Raw genomic sequence first — 18,131 nt, forward strand, 5'->3', positions numbered from 1 at the left:
TCACAAAGACAGAGGAACCCAGACGGTGATAACAAAATAGTCAGTGAATCTTGAATTCTATCAATAGAAAGGAATATCTGTGCACAAGTCCAAGTATCACTCCAGATCTTTTCCTGACCTACAGAGGCAGTAATTTCTATGATTCTATTTAAAGTTCTGCACCAGAAGTGCAGTAATAAATCTCATTTCAACCATGTTTAAAAAAAACAACAAAAACTGTTTCCTTTCCATAGCTGTTTCAGTTCCCTTACAGCCTAGCAACTCTGTTAATCAAAACAGCCACTCTGAGGATCCCTGACCACATGTGACTTACTAGTCTCATGCAAATTCACTGGTTCCTTTGTAAGCTAACTTCACACTGCTACTTGATTCTTTTTCTGTGTGTGTGAGAGATGACTTGTTAACTTGATAACTCTCCTTGTTAAATTCCACATATTGTCCTATTCAAATAAATCACTGGCATTAATATTAAGAAATAAAGGATTATAAGAGGATGTCCAAACCAGTGCTGTTTAATAGAATTTTCCATGATGATGGAAATGCTTTATGTCTGCACTACTGATATGACAGCCAATAGACAAATGTGGCTACTGGGCATTTAGAATGTACTAGTGCCACTGAGGAACTAAATTCCACAGTTTACTTAATTTTATTAATCTAAATATGCATTTAAATAGTGCCCTGTTCTTGGCGGTAACCACAAAGATAATGAATAGATGCTATTACCCATGCTTACTTCCAGGAAATACTTGTGATTCATTCTGTAAGAATGACAGTTTTGTGCTGATGAAAAGCCCAGTCAGTACATACAATCTAACACGCTTACCTCTAGCTCCCTCTGTAGGATCATCTAATCACGTACATTTCAGCTGTTATAAGCTGTTCCATTAAATTTAGCCTTAGATAATTTTAGCTATACCTCAACAAATAAAAATACTTCACAGAAACACAACACAGAAAATCCTAATCCCAAAATCTATACCAAGGAGATAGTACTACGTTCCAGTATCACTTAGAATCATTCCAAATATTGAGGTGGCTCCTATAATCATTATTAGTCAGTGAGCTCAGGGTTGTAGACAGACTTCATAAACAAGACAATGTCAAGGATTATAATATCCTGGGGAGCAGAGGAACTGACTATAGTACATACTTCGTAAACACAGAAAAAGGAAAACATGCAAGCAGAAATCAACATTCAGCTGTTACAAATTCTAGTAGAATAATATCATCTTTCCCATAAAGCTTTTATTTGGCTAAGATCCATTATTTCCCCTTTATTTCCAACATTAGCACCAGTATTTTGATTTTTTTTAATAGGAAAAAAGTTAGTTTGGGTTTTGTTTCTGTGAGATTGTTCATGAGAATCACTGCATGCATCCCCCCCCCCCCCCCAAAAAAACAATACAGTTGCCATAAAACACTGACTGGCCAGCTGCAGTCATTTACTAGTAAGAGCACAGTAGCTTTGCAGAGTACACCTAATTCAAAATGACAAGCTATAATGCTCTGGGTCAAATTCTCAAATGTTCTATCAGTGATTGCCAAGGACCCACAGTCTTCTAAATGGAGAATAAGCCTGGCATGTAAACAAGCAGTTCAGGTCAGCTGGCTTTCATTTGACAAGGCTTCCTTAGAGAGAGGTTACTTTGCACCACATCTTACAGAGGAGAAGAGAGTGGACTGTCAAAAGAGAAAAGTGAAAAGTCTCTCTCGCAAGATAAATGGTGTCAGGGAGACTGAGGACAGAGCAAGCTGCAGGAACAACTATGTTACGCTTACAGGTGCACACAGGCAATGTCTACCTCTAGATGAGACCTTAAGATTAGAAGATGCCTTAGACACAGAATACCAGAAATGAGTCATATGTTTCAGAAAGAAGTTTATTAATATAAGCATCAAAGAACAAATGGATTTTAAATTACCCTAATTAAACAAACACTTAGGACCCTCCTAGAACTTACCAACTTTATAGTGTACACATCCTTCCAAATCCCCTACAGTTGTCCATCCCTGCTTCTTCTCAACTTCTGGATCATTGTGAAGTATTTTATTTCTTAACCAGGACAAATAGTAGACACGTAACTTATCCTTTTTGCCTATCAAATAAATATATATATGTTACATGCAGATTCAAAAGCAGGTATCACCATTCATAACACCAGTAACCAAAAGAAACTTCTATAATGGTAAATATTATTTCCCCCGAAGCAACCACTTAGTATCAAAGTTTTAATAGAAAATCAATTCAGGCTATTCAGGTGGACTTTTGAAACCCTACAAAATTATCACCAGTGTTGGCTCGGGCTAGAAGGAAAGGCTTTAAAAGAATAATGAACTCACACTTATGTGGATGGATAGGATTGATAATCCACAAAGTAATACAAAAACCTGCACAATACAACCAAAAGAGATTATAAGATGCTTTTACATGTATTATGCCACTTTCTCAAAACCCTCTAGAGTAGCTGCTATATACCATTAGAAAGGTAAGCACAGAAGGGTTACATTAATCACCCAATGCAGGAATCTAGAGAAAGGCAAGTCACAAATTGGAGATGTGTGGCACTTAAACAGCTGACAAAGGATTCACATCAAGAATATGAAATAATGCCTCAAATAGAGAGATAACCCAATAGAAAAGCTAGGCAAGCCACCAGAACAGGAACTTCACAAAAGAAGTGATCTCACAGATACATAAAAAAAAGTGCTTGCTTTCCACAGTGAACAGTGAATGCATATTAAAACCATAAACAGATACAATTTCATGCACCTGTCAGAATATCTAGAATACTGACAATATCAAAGGTAGGCAAGATGTGGAGCAACTAGAAACTTCATAAGCTAGTGTAAACTGTCAGAACATTTTTAAAAGTTTGGCATTATCTATTAAAGTAGGACATATGCATACCCTACATACGATCCCACAATTTCTCTAATACAAATAAATGTGTATGAGCCCCCAAATACATGAACAGGAATGTTCACAGCAGCATTATTCATAACAGCCCCAAATGGGAAACAACATAAATGTCTACATCAGCAGTAGAATGAATGCATAACTGATTGTGATGTACTCATTAATAGGAATGAAGAGCAAACTATGGCTACAAGCAATAACAAAATGCCATTGAGCAAAAGCGGCCAGACACTCACATCAATAAGATAAAGAAGAGAAATTCTATGATCATATCAACAGATGCAGAAAAAGCATCTAACAAAACCCAACACTTAGTCATGATAAAAACTCCCAGGAAAGCAGGAATAGAGGGGAATTGCCCCAATTTGATGAACATCTACAAAACACTTATAGCTAACACCATACTTAATGGTGAGAAACTAAATGATACCCCCCTAAGACTGGAAGTAAGGGAAAGATGTTCCTTCTCACAACTCCTATGAAATATCATCATACTAGGTGTCCTAAGCTAATGCATAAGACAAGAAAATAAACAAATAAATAAAAGTTATAAGGACTGAGAGCAAAGAAAGAAAACCATCTTTGTTCACAGAAGACATGATTGTCTAGGCAGAAAATCTCAAAGAATAAGCGATAAAACTCCGGGAACTAATAAGCAATTATAGTGAGGCTGCAGGACACAAGCCTAATATATAAAAGTCAATCCCTTTCTTATATACCAGCAACAAATAGCTAGAATTTAAAATTAAAAACACAATGCTATTTACATTAGCACTAAAAAACCAAAATGGGTATAAGTCTAACAAAAGAGCCCTTTCAAGATCCACTTGAAAACTACAAAACACTGATGAAAGAAAACAAAGAATTAAATAAACAGAAAGATATTCCATGTTTACGAAGAGGAAGATTCAATATTCTCAGTTTTCCCAATGTGATCAATGCAATTCCAATCAAAATCGCAAGTTATTTTGTGCATATCAATAAACTGACTAGAAAGTTTTTGTAAAGAGGCAAAAGACTCAACACAGTCAACACAATATTGAAAAAGAAAAACAAAGTTGGAAGACTGATAGTACCTGACTTCAAGATTCCCTATAAATCTACGGTAATCGAGCAGTGAGGTTATTAGCAAAAGAACAGACAAACAGATCAATGTAACAAAACAGACCAGAGAGAGACCCACACAAATGCAGTAAACTAATCTTTGACAAGGGAGCAAAGGCAATTCAACAGAGAAAGGACAATCTTTTCAACAAATGCTGCTAGAACAACTAGATATCCACATGCAAAAGAAAATGAATATATACACAGACTTCTAAATTTTCACAAAAATCAAATCAAAATAAACTGTAGACCTATATGTGGAATGCAAATCTGTAAAGCTTCTGGAATACAACGTAGGAGAAAATCTATGCGACCTCAGATTTGGCAATGACTTTTTAGATACAACACCAAAAGCACAATCCATGAAATAAAAAACATAGCTGGACTTCGTTAAAATTTTAAACTTCTGTTCTGCAAGAGACACACTGTTAAAGAAAATAAGCAGATAAGCCACAGACTGGGAGAAATAATTGCAAAACATATATCTGATAAAAGATTTGTACCGAAAATATACAAAGAACCCTTAAAAAATTCAACAGTAGGAAAACAAAAAAACCAATTACAAAATGAGCTAAACATGTGAGCAAATACCTCACCAAAGAAGATATACAGATGGCAAATAAGCATATGAAAATATGCTCAACATCATAAATCATTGGGAAATTTCAAATTAAAACAACAATGGGATACCATTACATGAACCTACCAGGAGGTCTAAAATCCAAAACGCTGACACCACCAAATGCTAGCAAGGATGTGGAGCGACAGGAACTCTCATTCTTTGCTTGTGGGAATGCAAAATTACATCACCTTGTGGAAGACAGCTTGGCAGTTTTTTTTACTAAGCTAAATGTAGTCTTACCATTTGTTCCAGTAATTATGCTCCTAGGTATTTACTAAATAAATAAGCTGAAAGTTTATATCCACACAAAAAGCTGCATACAATGATTATATAGTGGCTTTATTTATAATTGCCAAAACTTGGAAAAAACCAAGATGTCTTTCAACAGGTGAATGAAGAAACTGGTACATACATATAATGGAATATCATTCGGCAATAAAATGAAAGTTTATCAAGTCACAAAAAGACATGGAGGAATCTTAAATGGGTATTGTCAAGGGAAAGAAGCCAGTCTATAAGGCTACATACTATATCATACATAGAGTCAGTCATACATGGCTACATACTATATGATTCCAACTATATGACATTCTGGAAAAGGCAAAACCATGGAGATAGTAAAAAAGTTGTTGTCAGGGTCTCAGGGGTAGGGGTAATCAGGGATTTTTAGGGTGATGGCAGACACATTATACATTTGTCAAAACCAACAGAATGTACCACACAAAGAATGGAACCTAATATAAACTACACTTTAGTTAATAATAACATATTAATACTGGTTTATCAAGTGGAACAAATGTACCACCCTAACACATGATGTTAATAATATGGGAAACTGGAAGGGAAGGAGGATACGGCAACTGTATTTCTGCTCAATTTTTCAGTAAACCTAAAGCTGCTCTAGGGAAAAAAAGTCTATATAAAAAGAGAGAAGCAGCTGCCACTGCCAGAACTCGTACCATGTTACCATTTACTTGAATTCAAATCAATGAAGGCAAAACCAATCTAAGGTGTTCAAAGTCAGGACAGGGCTTACCTCTGAGGGGCAGTGCCTGGGAGACAGCACAGGGGAACTTCTGGGGTGCTGGGAATGTTGTTTCTTCACCAGGATGCAGGAGGATGGGGACTACATGGATGGATTCTATTTGTGACAGTTTACTGAGCTGTATACTTATCTGTGCACTTTCTGTTTATGGGGATACTTCAAAAAGTTCATGGAAAAATAGAATTAAAAGATAACACAAATCTTTCCAGGAACTTTTTGAAGTACCCTCCTACGTCTTATACTTCACCATGATCCTTTTTACTTTATAAGAACGTTTTTGTAGGAAAATGTCCAATATATGTTAAGAAAAAGATCACATAAGTTTTATAGTGTTTTGTTCCCATATCATGAGACATATTTACAGAAAAGAGAAGGAAATATAAAATGTTAACAAAAGTCATCTCTGAGATGAGGGTGACATTCAGGAAGAATCCTAAGTCATTTCTATTTCTGAAGCTTTGTATGATGGATGTGCATTACTTTTCTGACTGTGGAAACCATTAAAAGCCACTAAAGAAGGAAAGAATACAGAAAAGTAAACCAAAAAACAATCACTTGTAGCAGCTGACTATTGATCCCGTGAACTTTCTCATTTCACTAGACCACAAAATCAAGTTTCCTTTAGCTGCAGATTTGTTATTTTGGCTCCAACTTTAAAAACTGCCATTTTCTCATTTAAGTAAAAAAACAGATGGTAGAATTTTTGCATTTCCACAAACTTCTTTAATTATAAATGAAAACATATTTGAAAAGTAAAAGAATTACAAGCAAATTTGTTATATATAAGGAAATATAACAAGCTGGCACTAGTAGATAACTAAATCAAAGTTATTGGTGGTAAAATAAAACCTACTTAAAGTCATTATTTTGCATACCCTTTGGACCCAGCAATAACAAATTATTAGGAAATTACAACCTATACAACATGATACATATGCCCAAAGGTTAAGAATATTTGTGAAAAATGTTTACATGAGAGAGACAAAGGAAATAAACCTGAAGGGCAACAAAAGAAAATAAGTAATAAACTTTAATATGTCTATGTAAGAAAACATTCCCTAGCCACATAAAATGGATACCATGGAGAACGTTTAATGTCATGAAAAAAGCAGGTTACATGGACTGGAGCAACGTGGGATACACCCTGACTTCGGGACTGCAGTTACCACTGGTGGGCCATTGGAGGAGTGGACACTGACCATACAATACCACAGACTATTCTCTCATTATTGTTTCTCTGAATGTTTGAAACACTGCATAACTATTTTTATGCACATTTTTTCCTTACATGCATACATTAAGTGTGATGTATACCTAAAAGAGTGGAAGTTAAAATCCTAAACAGTTTAAAATTTAAAAGTTAACAGATTTTGTCTCTGAATGATTTTACTTTTTATTTCTCCTAGTTTCTTTTCTGCAGTCATTTCTTACTTTGTACAATGAACATAAATTAGATAATTTATACTAATAGAAATGCTCTTTTTTAAAAAAGAAACTTACAGTGGTAATTGACATAAGAATAAAAAACACAATATAGTACTTTTGTGATAATGGCAAAGAATAGTTCCTTTTGCATGCAAAAGAGCCCAGTGAAAGGGAGTGGACACACATTTATACAATGGATGAGACAAATGACACCTAACAAGCAGCAAGGGCAGAGGGGGTGGGCGTGTGCTGCTCAAGACTGCACTCTGGAAGAGCCACAGATCAAGTGTGCACATGTGTCACATCTGAATAGATCTTCCTCTCACGTGATTATAAAATCATAGTGTAGTCGTGTCTCATTTAGCCAGTACATCAGAGAACAAGCTAACTGAAGTTTAGTGTGTAAAGCTAAAATATTTTTAAACAGTGTCATATATTCTGCTTTACTAAACAAACGCTTACCAGATATTGTCACCAAGACGTTCAAGCCCTCGAGTACATCCATTTGTTGAAATCGTCTTCGGTTGATAAGAGGATATACCTTCCCTTGGCCACTTCTGTCCAGCAGCATCAGGCCACTCTCTGTACCCACTAGCAAATTCACTCCTGTTTCAGGGATACAGAAAGGCCTAACTTTTATGCTCTGCTTGGCAAATAGCTAGGCTGTACAGAAAGGATAACACCACCTATTTGGAAAAGGGTTCAGCTTCCTTAATTCACCTAGAAAAATAAACTCTTAAGACAGTCAGAGGTTAAAGCAACCAAATCTGCAAAACACTGCCATATAGGAGTGATGGTAACCTATTTATTCAAATATAAGTATATAAGGGGAAGAACGAGGAAGCCTTTAATTTCCTTCACAATCATCAGTTTCCAGTTCTTCCTCAGTTCCCCCAGAATGCTGTCAACCCACTATCGCTGTAGCTTTACAGAGTCTACATTTAATTCGCCACCTTAGATGCTCAGATAAACCTTCATTTGATACCGTGGTCTCTTCATGCTTCTTTTATCTTTATGTTCATTGGCAAACTTCTGGAATGAGCTCTCCTCAAATTCTTAACAGTTTGAGCTTTTCTTAAAGACCATTCTCCACCATCCTCAAGAAACAACTGCACTCAGTTCTCTTGTCCCTCCATTTCTTTGGAAAATTAAAATATTGTGATCTCCCCACATGATCCATCCTAGCTCTCTGACCAGGTACTGTCATGGTTTTCCTGCTTCTGCTGTGGTGTGAAGTCTCCTTCCTGGTTTCCATGCCCCTTCTCTGCATCATAAACGGGCATTTCCTCTGCTGGCTGGCTGACACTCTGCCCCATGCTCGAGCAGTCTCTAAGAACCAGTAATTCCCAATTCTTTGCTGCACCTCCCTGCTTTTCCACCTGCTACAGATTTCTACTGAAATCAGCTTCCTGACTTATGTCACTTCTATCAACCACCCTCTCACAGCCACTCTGCAAAACTAGCTAAACTGGCCACCAAATCCAGTTGAGACCTCCTCTTCTCTGTCCCTTCCTTTCCTTTTCCTCTGCTGTCACCCTACTTTAGGCTTTGGCAACCTTATGATTGATGGATGAGACCTTATCTGAGGTAGGTAAAATAGTCTCTCTAGTTTCTCATGACTGCACATCAAATTAATCCTAATCTTCCTAAAATACTCACTGAGTCATGCTGTGTCTTCAAAAACTACACACTCCACACAGGAAAAGTTCCAAAAGCCTCAGTCTGGCACTCAAGACTCCCTGTCCCTTGAACCATATCATTCATTTATTTCCCCAAATGTTCTTGTTTCCTTGGTCTAGAACCTTCATTGCCTAAACCAACTTTGTAACAAGTACCACAGATAACCTTATACCTTTAGGGAATTGGGCACACATATGTTTACACTGATTCCCTGAACTAGGTAATAAACTCACAAGACAAGGAATAAAGTATTTGTGCTTTTGCAAAGAAATTGCTCAATCAATATTTTCAGGTAGGTGGAATGACAGGAAAGATCAAAGCATGCACACATGCACACCCACCCACCCACACCAGAGAATTTAAAATGACTAATTGTGAAGTCTACAAGAGAATAGCCCTCCCAGAACCCTCTCTCAGCTCTGTGTCTGTTCCATATTGAATGGGTTGCCCAAACATTTGGAGGACAGTATCTACCCAAGCAATTCTTGTGAGGAAACTGGAGGCACCTTTTGGGGTCTTGGGGAAAGTGGGGAACCTGGAGTTTACAAATGGACTTAGCATTACTGCTGTCCAAACTTGAATGAGAACTGCAGCTGATGTGGATGTCGGTTAGAAATTTGCCGAAGCACCACAGGCTCTGAACTACCACTGAGTCCTCTGAACTATCCCGGAGTCCTCAGAAAAGATAAAAACTGTAAAGAAAGCCTTATGAATTCTACGGACAGACATCTACAGTTTCTGATGATGGCGTGACCTGATAAAAGTCCCCCCACTGAAATCTGCTGCCTGACATACAATGCAAGTCTCCCTCTTGCCCTTGTGGAAATACTGCACGTTTACAAGAGCATCTGTGTGCACACACCTCCACCTCATCATAGGCACTTTCTATCTAGTGTTATCTTACTAAGATAGTTTCTCAGAGTCTGACATACTGTGAAATAGCTTCAGAAAATGTGAAGGAAGCCTCTGGAATTTTAGGGAAAAGGGAAGCCTGAGTACTCACTTAACTACCTGCTTCTCACGTAAAGTAATCTTTAAAAGTAAGTAAACCCTCCTCAAAATGATATGTACAGCATAAGAAAAAAGGCTTATAAATGCATAACACTTATTCTATCATCTATAATTAACATCTTCAGAACGTACCATCTAGACCAGCACTATCCAATAGAACTTTCTGCTCTGAGGTTAAGTGCTCCTTATCTGTGCTGTCCATTAGCCAATGACCACATGTGGTTACTGAGCACAAGAAATGTGGCTAGTGTAACTGAGGAACTAAATTTCTTCTTTTAATTCATTTAAATTTAAACAGCCACAAGAGGCTAGCAGCTACCATAATGGATAGCTCAGCTACGGATGATCCTGGTATTCTATAAATCAGGGAACATCATGGCATTGAGTTAGAGTTTATGATCTTACCCTTTTTAAACTTACAATAAGCTGTTATGTTTTCATGAGCGAGAAGTTCTTTAATAGAAATATCATACATATCAGATAGTGACTTAATGCTAAGAGAAAAAATTGCTATCCAATTAAAAACAAAGTTATTATCAGTATAAGAAAAATCAATACTTAAAATACACAATACACTCCACTCATTTTCATATTACTCTGTTTTTGAGGTTACCCTGACTACATCCCTATCAAGGTAGAATTTATTTGGACATTATTCCTAGTGTTTTCCCTTCACATACCTAGATGAGTTAATTCTAAACAGCTTAAAAGTTATTTGCCAAAAAGACAAATATTTGCTGATGGAGGCAACGAGCTGATTCCAAAGGTTACATTTTACATAATATTTCAATATTTTCCTGGTCAATCTTCAATAACAAGTAGCTAATATTAAAAAAAAAAAAAAAAGCCTACATCAAAAATCTGGTAATAACTACCCAAAATATGAGCCTTGGCAGATATACTTATATTATTTGTGGTTTCCAAAAATAAACAGCACTCAAACACCAACTTCAAGATTTTATAGTGAGAAAGAATAAGTAAGAACAAATAAAGCTGGAAAATCTTTTCACATGCACAAGAATTGCAGATATTTTGGCACTTACACCCTATCTTCTAATTCTCCATTACATATCTCCAAGAACAGCATAATTTTGCAAAGCACTGACTACTAACAGTCAAACACAGTCACTGGAAAGTAACAGCCTTGGAGGTTACGGGCCTATGAAAAGAGTGGAATGCTACAATTTTTTATAAATATACTTTTTTAACCTTTCAACTGTTAGATATAATTAAATTTTACAATACTTATATTAGGGCCCCCTTCCTCAGTCATTCTGATCATTCACAGATTAGCTGTACTAAGAATTATAATTGTGTTTACAGGAATCCTGTGTGGGTTGATAGGAGAAATGGCTGAGAGGTCTATAATACTTGATTAAAATTTCCTTTAAATTCTATGATAAATTATTATGTTATAGACAAAGCACTATAGTAAATGCAGACAATTCACTATGAACATAAGAATGGAAACAATCATGTTCAAAAAGATATGCTAAAATAATCCTGGCTCCAAATAGGGAGAAATTGCCTTATTAAAAAATATAATATGTAGCAATCTATAAAACAAAAGTCAGATGATTACAAAAAAATGCTTGCTACAAGAATTTCCTAGGAAACATGAAAAACTAATCTATGTGTAAATTTTACCATTCCAAAATAATGCTATCTATAATGTATTCTGAATTTTCTCCTTTAGCAGGTGATGTGATTCTTACCCAGAATAGTTACTCTTGGTAGCAGTCTTATTTTATATTCCTCTAATTTCCTGGAAGGTGCTTGGCCCTGTTCTATGTGCTGTTAACTGATGTTTTATTAACTAAAAAAACTTCTAAAATTCTGAAAAACATTTTTTTTCCAATTAACTTCTTAAATAGTTCTAAGAAAAATAGGAGGGCATCTCAAGCTGTGTTTTAAAGAATGTAGTGAAACTTTCTATTTTATCATTATGTTAAAAGAATAGGGCTACAGCTCTTACAGTAAACGTCTTAACTTTTTAAAGTTTTTAAGAGGCTTATTTTTAAATTAACTTACAAGGCAACTGATGACTGCTGTTCACAAGTGGCTGAGGAAATCCTGATGTGCCCTTACCCAAGAAGCCCATCACATACACTGACTTATAGAAAGATATTTCAATGTTAAGACATCTCCCTATCTATTCTTTTAACGTAATGATAAAATAGAAAGTTTCCCTGCATTCTCTAAAACACAGCTTGAGATGCCCTTCTATTTTTCTTAGAACTATTTAAGACGTTAATTGAAAAAAAATGTTTTTCAAAATTTTAGAAGTCTCTTTGGTTAATAAAACATCAGTTAACAGCACATAGAACAGGGCCAAGCACCTTCCAGAAAATTAGAGGAATATAAAATAAGACTGCTACCAAGAGTAACTATTCTGGATAAGAATGACTTCGTCTGCTAAATATGGATCACCAATTTTGAAAGAACTGAGATACTTGTCACTATCACTACGCTTAGTATACTACATTAATTTTTGATGACACAAACACTCCCATGAAAGGCCTTTAATATGAACAAAAATTATAAAATTCTACTCCCTGAAATGCTAGCAACTGCCACTTTCTGAGCATCGGCAATGTGCCAGCGGCAATGCAGTGACTGCTGCTTTCGTGGGATGCCCATATCCCCCAAAGAGTTAGTTACCTTTACTTAGGAGGTTAATAAAGAAAAGGCCTTATGATATGATCATTAGGGGCTTTCAAATACTCTTTCACTAGTGATAAGAACAGAAATCCAGATTGCTAGGGATAAAAAAGAGTAGTGTGTCTGCACTGGGTATAGACAACTCTTCTAAAAACCTTGGGAGAGAGGCTGAGCGGAAGCTTATGAAAGAGGCAGGAGAGAATCAAGGACAGAAAAAAGTCATGAAGGCGGAGAACAAGAAAAGGTGGGAGGGTGAAGTTTACCTGATAACAGGCCCCTTGTTCAACAACAGAACTGGGAGCATTCTGAGGCCCTCGTGGAAGCCTCTACTGCCTTCCCTGCAAAGTCAGGAAGGAGAGCGGCTGAGCCCAAGGGACACAGGGTGGGTGAGGGTGGGGGAAGTGACAGCCTCTGTGGGGAATGCAGAGCAGTTGACATGGGAGGAATAAGATGTGCTATGGACCTCAAACCAATGGATTTCCCGTCTTCTGCCCATTCATACTTGCACGGTCAAGGGAGTAAGAGAGTGTTCTGGGTAGAAGCAGGGTCCTTGTAAAAAGAGTCAACCTCAGGATTCAAGGTGGAGAAGAACAAAAACAAAGTGTGGGACTGGAGGAGCAAGGTCTGTCTGGGAGTGAGGAAGGCAAAGGGCAGGGAAGACAGAAAGGCAAGCTTCAGAATGCAAGAAGGCAGAATTCCATCAACACCCTCCCATCGTGTCTTAAGTTTGGAAGATGCTACACAAACACCACAGGTCTTCAACAGGTAAAGTCAGCTCAACTGTCCCTTTCTGCAGATTCTTGGACAATTGCAGACAGCTTTTAATTTGATGTTATGCCAAAGTCACAAGGGGCAAGAAAAAGAGGAATGGAAACATTTAAAGAAAAGTATCTGAGTGAACTTCTTCATTCTCCCTATAAGTATGGACCAACTCTCTGCCCCATCTTTTTACTCTCCTCCTCCAATATCTGACTACAGAAACAGGTGCAAGCACACACACGTACCACACCATTCTATTCATGCACAACTGAGCCGATAGCAAGAGGCATGAGGGTGGGCATCACAGAAGTCTCCCATCCTGTCTCTCACCAACCCTTCACAAAATCCCCCAACTATTCAAGGTAGTACTTCTCTAAAAGACTAACCCACACTTCAGAATAAAAATGAAAGAGTCAGAGTAGCAGCAAGACACCTACCCCATAAGGCAGCACACAGAATCTCAGAGTTAAACCTCTTCTTGTATTTACGAATCTCTGGGGTGTCACTCTGTGGCCTAGTGTTCGTTGGGTTCACATTGACCACTGAGCCCTTCCGAGTAGGATCTTGCCTTATGGCTTCTGGTCTCATTCCATCACAGGAAAATCCCACTGAAACACAGGACACTTGAAATTATTTTCTGTACACACACATACCATGCCTGCCGCCTCCCTCCCCCACTATTCCTCAAGCAAATATTCATATCCATAAATGACACTTTGTCAAGGAGAAGAAAGCTGTAAGAGATGTATATGGAAATAGGAAATCGACTATGCAGATCATTGCAAATAAGACAATGTAAGTGGGATGGGAGGTTTCTCTAGCTGAGGCCTGCATCTGTGAACAACCATCATGCCATGCCTAAGCCATCTGAAAGAGCAATGCAACATGACTGAGTCCTATCTGTCAGCTGCTTTCTTGTTGCTACTGTACTTACCCACAGAAGTCACTGTTGTCCCACTAGATGGAGAAATCTGTAGTAATCGGGGGTCTATAAAAGGTGTAAAGGAGGAGGAAGATTTGTGTTTCTGGAGTGTGCTACTAGCGGACTGAGTCTGTAATGTAAATTTCAATTTTATTAATACAGATGACATTTTAAACACGAACATTAAAAAAACATTTCAATCCACTTCTATACTGTACTATTTCCCAATATAAAGCCCTCCTACATCACTCCCCAAAAATGCCCTGCAGGGGGCCTCCACATGGGCCCAGCACTCCCCTGACAGGTTGCCCCACTTGGAACACTGCAGGAGCCACACCTCCTTCAGAGATGTCGCTTACCTAGGACAGCAATGCTGCAAGCTACCAATAAAATCTACACTTCAAGCTCTTAGCTTTTTTTTTTTTTTTTTTTAAATGAAATAAATGATCAGAAGGAAAATTCCTAAAGGAGGTCTGAAATGTCTTGGTCCCAATTCACCGATTTCTGAATTTGCTCTCCTACCCAAAATAGTACAATTAATCTATGTTGGATATTGGGAAATCTCAATTTAATTTTACTTATTTTAAAATAAGCCTCTTGCCAGAAAGCTACAGAAGCTTTGGCTGCCATTGTTTTAGGTGCATCACCATTAATCCCGTACCACACAGGGGCTCATTAGTGAAAGGTGCAAATGACAAACTAAGGTGTACCCTTTGATCTTTTAGGATCACTAGTGTTTGGTTAATAGCGTAACTTAAGACAAAAAAAACACAAAGAAAGTGAAACAAATTGTTAAGTGGAAATGTAATGACAATTAAAAACAAAACAGAAAAATAAATAAAATTGCCATTTTAGTGAGTTACGGGTTACAGTAAAATACTGTACATTAGAGCAAAATGGAGCACAGTTTAAATTATAAATTTAAAGAGGAATATGAGTGTAGGTGGATATATATATATCGGAAGAAAAAAAGAACAAGTCCAATCAAGTGCTTTTGTCCTGTACCATTTCACTCCCTCCATAGACACCTGAAAGTCACCATGTTTTAAAGCCCACACCCTCCTCAGCTCCCTGCCTGACCCATCTGCCACATGACAGGCTCCACTCCCTGTCCCATGAGCCAGTAGCCAATCTAGCTGCTGGCAATCCTATGCCAAGCCTACCCAGGATGCAGCTGACTTGCTCCTGCTCCTCAGGAGAGGATTTTTCTGATTCTTCCTAACAAGAGAACTAAAGTAGGAGTGGGCAGTCAACTAAGTACTTATATTAACAAGATTGGCTGAAGCTGCATGTCAACCTCCCTCAACTGTTAGAGGCATTTAAACCAAGCTTCCTGTGAAGTCAAACCCGTTTCATTAAGTACGGGTTGCTCATGGTGGGCTCTGTCACCGAACTTGAGCAAACAATCACCCAGCCTGCCCCTGATCGAGCAACACAGCCAAGGCTTCGACAAGCACATAGAATTTCCCACAGGAAATTTTAAATTAAAAGCAGGCGCAGGTCTTTGTCCTTCTTGCTCAACATCCTAATTTTCTAGGTTCCCCCAAAAAGCATTTGGCCTCTCCTTAAACTCTGAGTGATTGCAAACTTCAAGGAAAGAAATTATTTCAACAGGGTTGGTGAAAAACAAGTTAGAGTAACCAACCAACCAACAACCGCCCCCCAAAAAAGAAGGGAAAAAACAACAACAACAAAAAAAATCCAGCCCTGTTTGAAGGAGATTCCTGTACAGGATAACAAGTTTTCCCAGATAAGGCCAAGTCTGTTTAACTAAAATTTTCTATACTTTATTTATTGGATAAAAAGAATGAAAAAGGCAGATTCCACAAAAGATTTCAAGAATTTCAGGCCAAATGGGTCTGAGAACACAGCATTCATTTTATTTAGATTTTTAAAAAATAAACTGAATAAAGAAAGCCATGCAGCTACACTTATCTACAGAAAAGTAAATAGTGAACTGGCAAGTTTGGAGGGAAATTGATCTGGGGTTAGGGGATTTGTATGCAGATCTGAAACATGTTACTTGGGGATTGGGGAGAAGGGGAAGTGACAGAAGAGAGCAGGGTGGGTAGGAAAGGGGTGAGGGTGTTGGAAAGGTCTCCTTTGCAAACTAGCTCCTAGGCAGTGCTGGTCTAACCCCAGGAAAGCAGCCAGCTGTGGTGCGAGACATACCTCATTAGCAGTGAGCTTGTCCTGGGGTGTCTGTGGGGACATGGTGGGTGTCGGCTGGCTGGAGGATGGGGAGGAGGAAGTGGAGGAAGTGGAGGAGGAATGGCTTTGCTGTAAGAGATCTGGCAAGAGGTGAATGCGACCGGCAAAGCCATTGCTCTCATGATGGCTGGCACGCTTTTGGTCAACTGTACTCTGCAGAAAAAACAGGCACACTTATCTCGCTCAAGCGCTGCTGAAATTGCCTACGATTCTGCTGATAACTGCTTTTGTTTAAGGCGCTGTGTGACTTTTCAAACTCTGTTAAATTACCAAGGAAAAACCAAGGAAAATAGCCTGAATTGCTCACACTTCCTTGCCAAACATCTAAGTTGAGCCAACAGAATTCAAAGTCTGGTAGCTGCAAGACTGAAGCAGTGAGAGTTTATTTGGTTTATCTGTCATACTAACTTCTGTTACCAAAACCACTACTCTTTTTCTTTTCTTTCTGTCTAGAGCTCTAGAAAGTACCCTGTGGCTTCTTTGAATCCCAGTCTTTTCCATGTTCTTACGTTCCATCTGAATGCATTGCCATGGCATGAAACACACTCCAGGCAAAGTCCAAAACACTAGCTGGGTGCCCTGTTCTACTGAAATAAGAAGCATATGTTCTAATGAAGCCTAAGCTAAGAAATGAATAGATAGTCATAAAACTTAACAATCCAGACTGAGCACATCTGGGGGGCACACATTTAATTATTCAACAAGTGAGGAGAGAGACCTGTGCTCTCTGAGTCTGCAGGGCTGTGACGAGGCTCGTCCTGCTGCCCATCCACTCCTGCTGTAGCACTGCAGATGCTCACAGCTGAGTGCTCCCAGCAGGGCCACTTTGGCCACTCTGCCACAGCCTCCATGTCTGCTTCCTTCCTCACAAGCCCATTTAAGGATGCCCTGTGGCTCTTCTACCACTCAGACACAGACCATGAGACTCAGCGTGGTGCTTGCATGAGGGCTGCCGCGGACATGCAGAGGAGCAGCAATGTGGGGTGGAAGACTTGGCGCTACCTTCTGGGCATGCAGCACACACCTGCCTCCCTGTCCCTGGGCACTTGCCCCTCGGCTCTTGTTAACATGAAAACAGATGGTGATGTAGAAACAGCATGAGTGAGTGAATGAGCAAGTGGGTTAATGACTACAGGAGAAGCTCAGCCTCTGACAACAGAGAGAAGACACGGGTACCTGGCGGACGATCAGAGTGCCCTCCTTGGATGGGGTCATGGCCAGTTCACTCTCTACATCGTCATGGACAATCATGGTTTTCACGGACTCTGTTTCACCATTGCTCAAATTCAGAGATGACCTATGGAGACAAAATCCAGAAGTAAAGGACCCTAATCCATGAGCTGAGAATATCGTTTAGACTTTTCACCTTCTTGAAGTCATGAGATGAGGCTACAGGTAAAAAGGTTCCTCAAGGAAAGCAAGTGCTCAGCTTTTTCCCTTCAACAAAAAATTGCCTTCCAGTGCAGTCTGTTTTTGAGCAAAAAGAATAAATGTTTATGGCTAATTCAAGTAGTTATACCAAACTGAAATTTCCTTTTTATCATATCCTCAAAGCAAAGGGAAAAAGTAAAGCACATGGTGGGCTGCTGAGGAAGGCACTGATATGCACAAACACAAATGAAGAGAAGGGGGACAACACAAGGACTGTTTGCTAAATACGTGACAACTAAATCTTAAATGCTTGTGGAGTCACGTGACAGGCTCAGAGAAAACGTTCTGGCTCCCAGTGGAAAGAAGGCTCAGTGGGATGCACCCTCTCTAAGATAAACCC

The 18,131-nt window shown here is 38.6% G+C and overlaps 1 protein-coding gene across 24 annotated transcripts in view; it reads right to left on the reverse strand.

Moving 5' to 3' along the window:
- The window catches only part of MAP4K4 (mitogen-activated protein kinase kinase kinase kinase 4), a 199,029-nt gene that overhangs the window by 7,066 nt on the left and 173,832 nt on the right, over positions 1 to 18,131 (reverse strand). For 12 of the 24 annotated variants that reach the window (XM_063077966.1, XM_063077962.1, XM_063077968.1 and 9 more), the window contains 6 exons: positions 17,537 to 17,657; positions 16,322 to 16,513; positions 14,162 to 14,279; positions 13,665 to 13,835; positions 7,579 to 7,722; positions 1,965 to 2,099 (listed from right to left, as the gene is read on the reverse strand). In XM_063077966.1, the coding sequence (XP_062934036.1) occupies positions 1,965 to 2,099; positions 7,579 to 7,722; positions 13,665 to 13,835; positions 14,162 to 14,279; positions 16,322 to 16,513; positions 17,537 to 17,657 (881 nt within the window). The remainder of the gene's footprint in view (positions 1 to 1,964; positions 2,100 to 7,578; positions 7,723 to 13,664; positions 13,836 to 14,161; positions 14,280 to 16,321; positions 16,514 to 17,536; positions 17,658 to 18,131) is intronic. The other 12 variants (XM_063077969.1, XM_063077976.1, XM_063077964.1 and 9 more) reach the window with 1 other exon arrangement.

Source organism: Cynocephalus volans, chromosome 14 (genome assembly GCF_027409185.1).
Source record: "Cynocephalus volans isolate mCynVol1 chromosome 14, mCynVol1.pri, whole genome shotgun sequence".
Classification (NCBI taxonomy): Eukaryota; Metazoa; Chordata; class Mammalia; order Dermoptera; family Cynocephalidae; genus Cynocephalus; species Cynocephalus volans.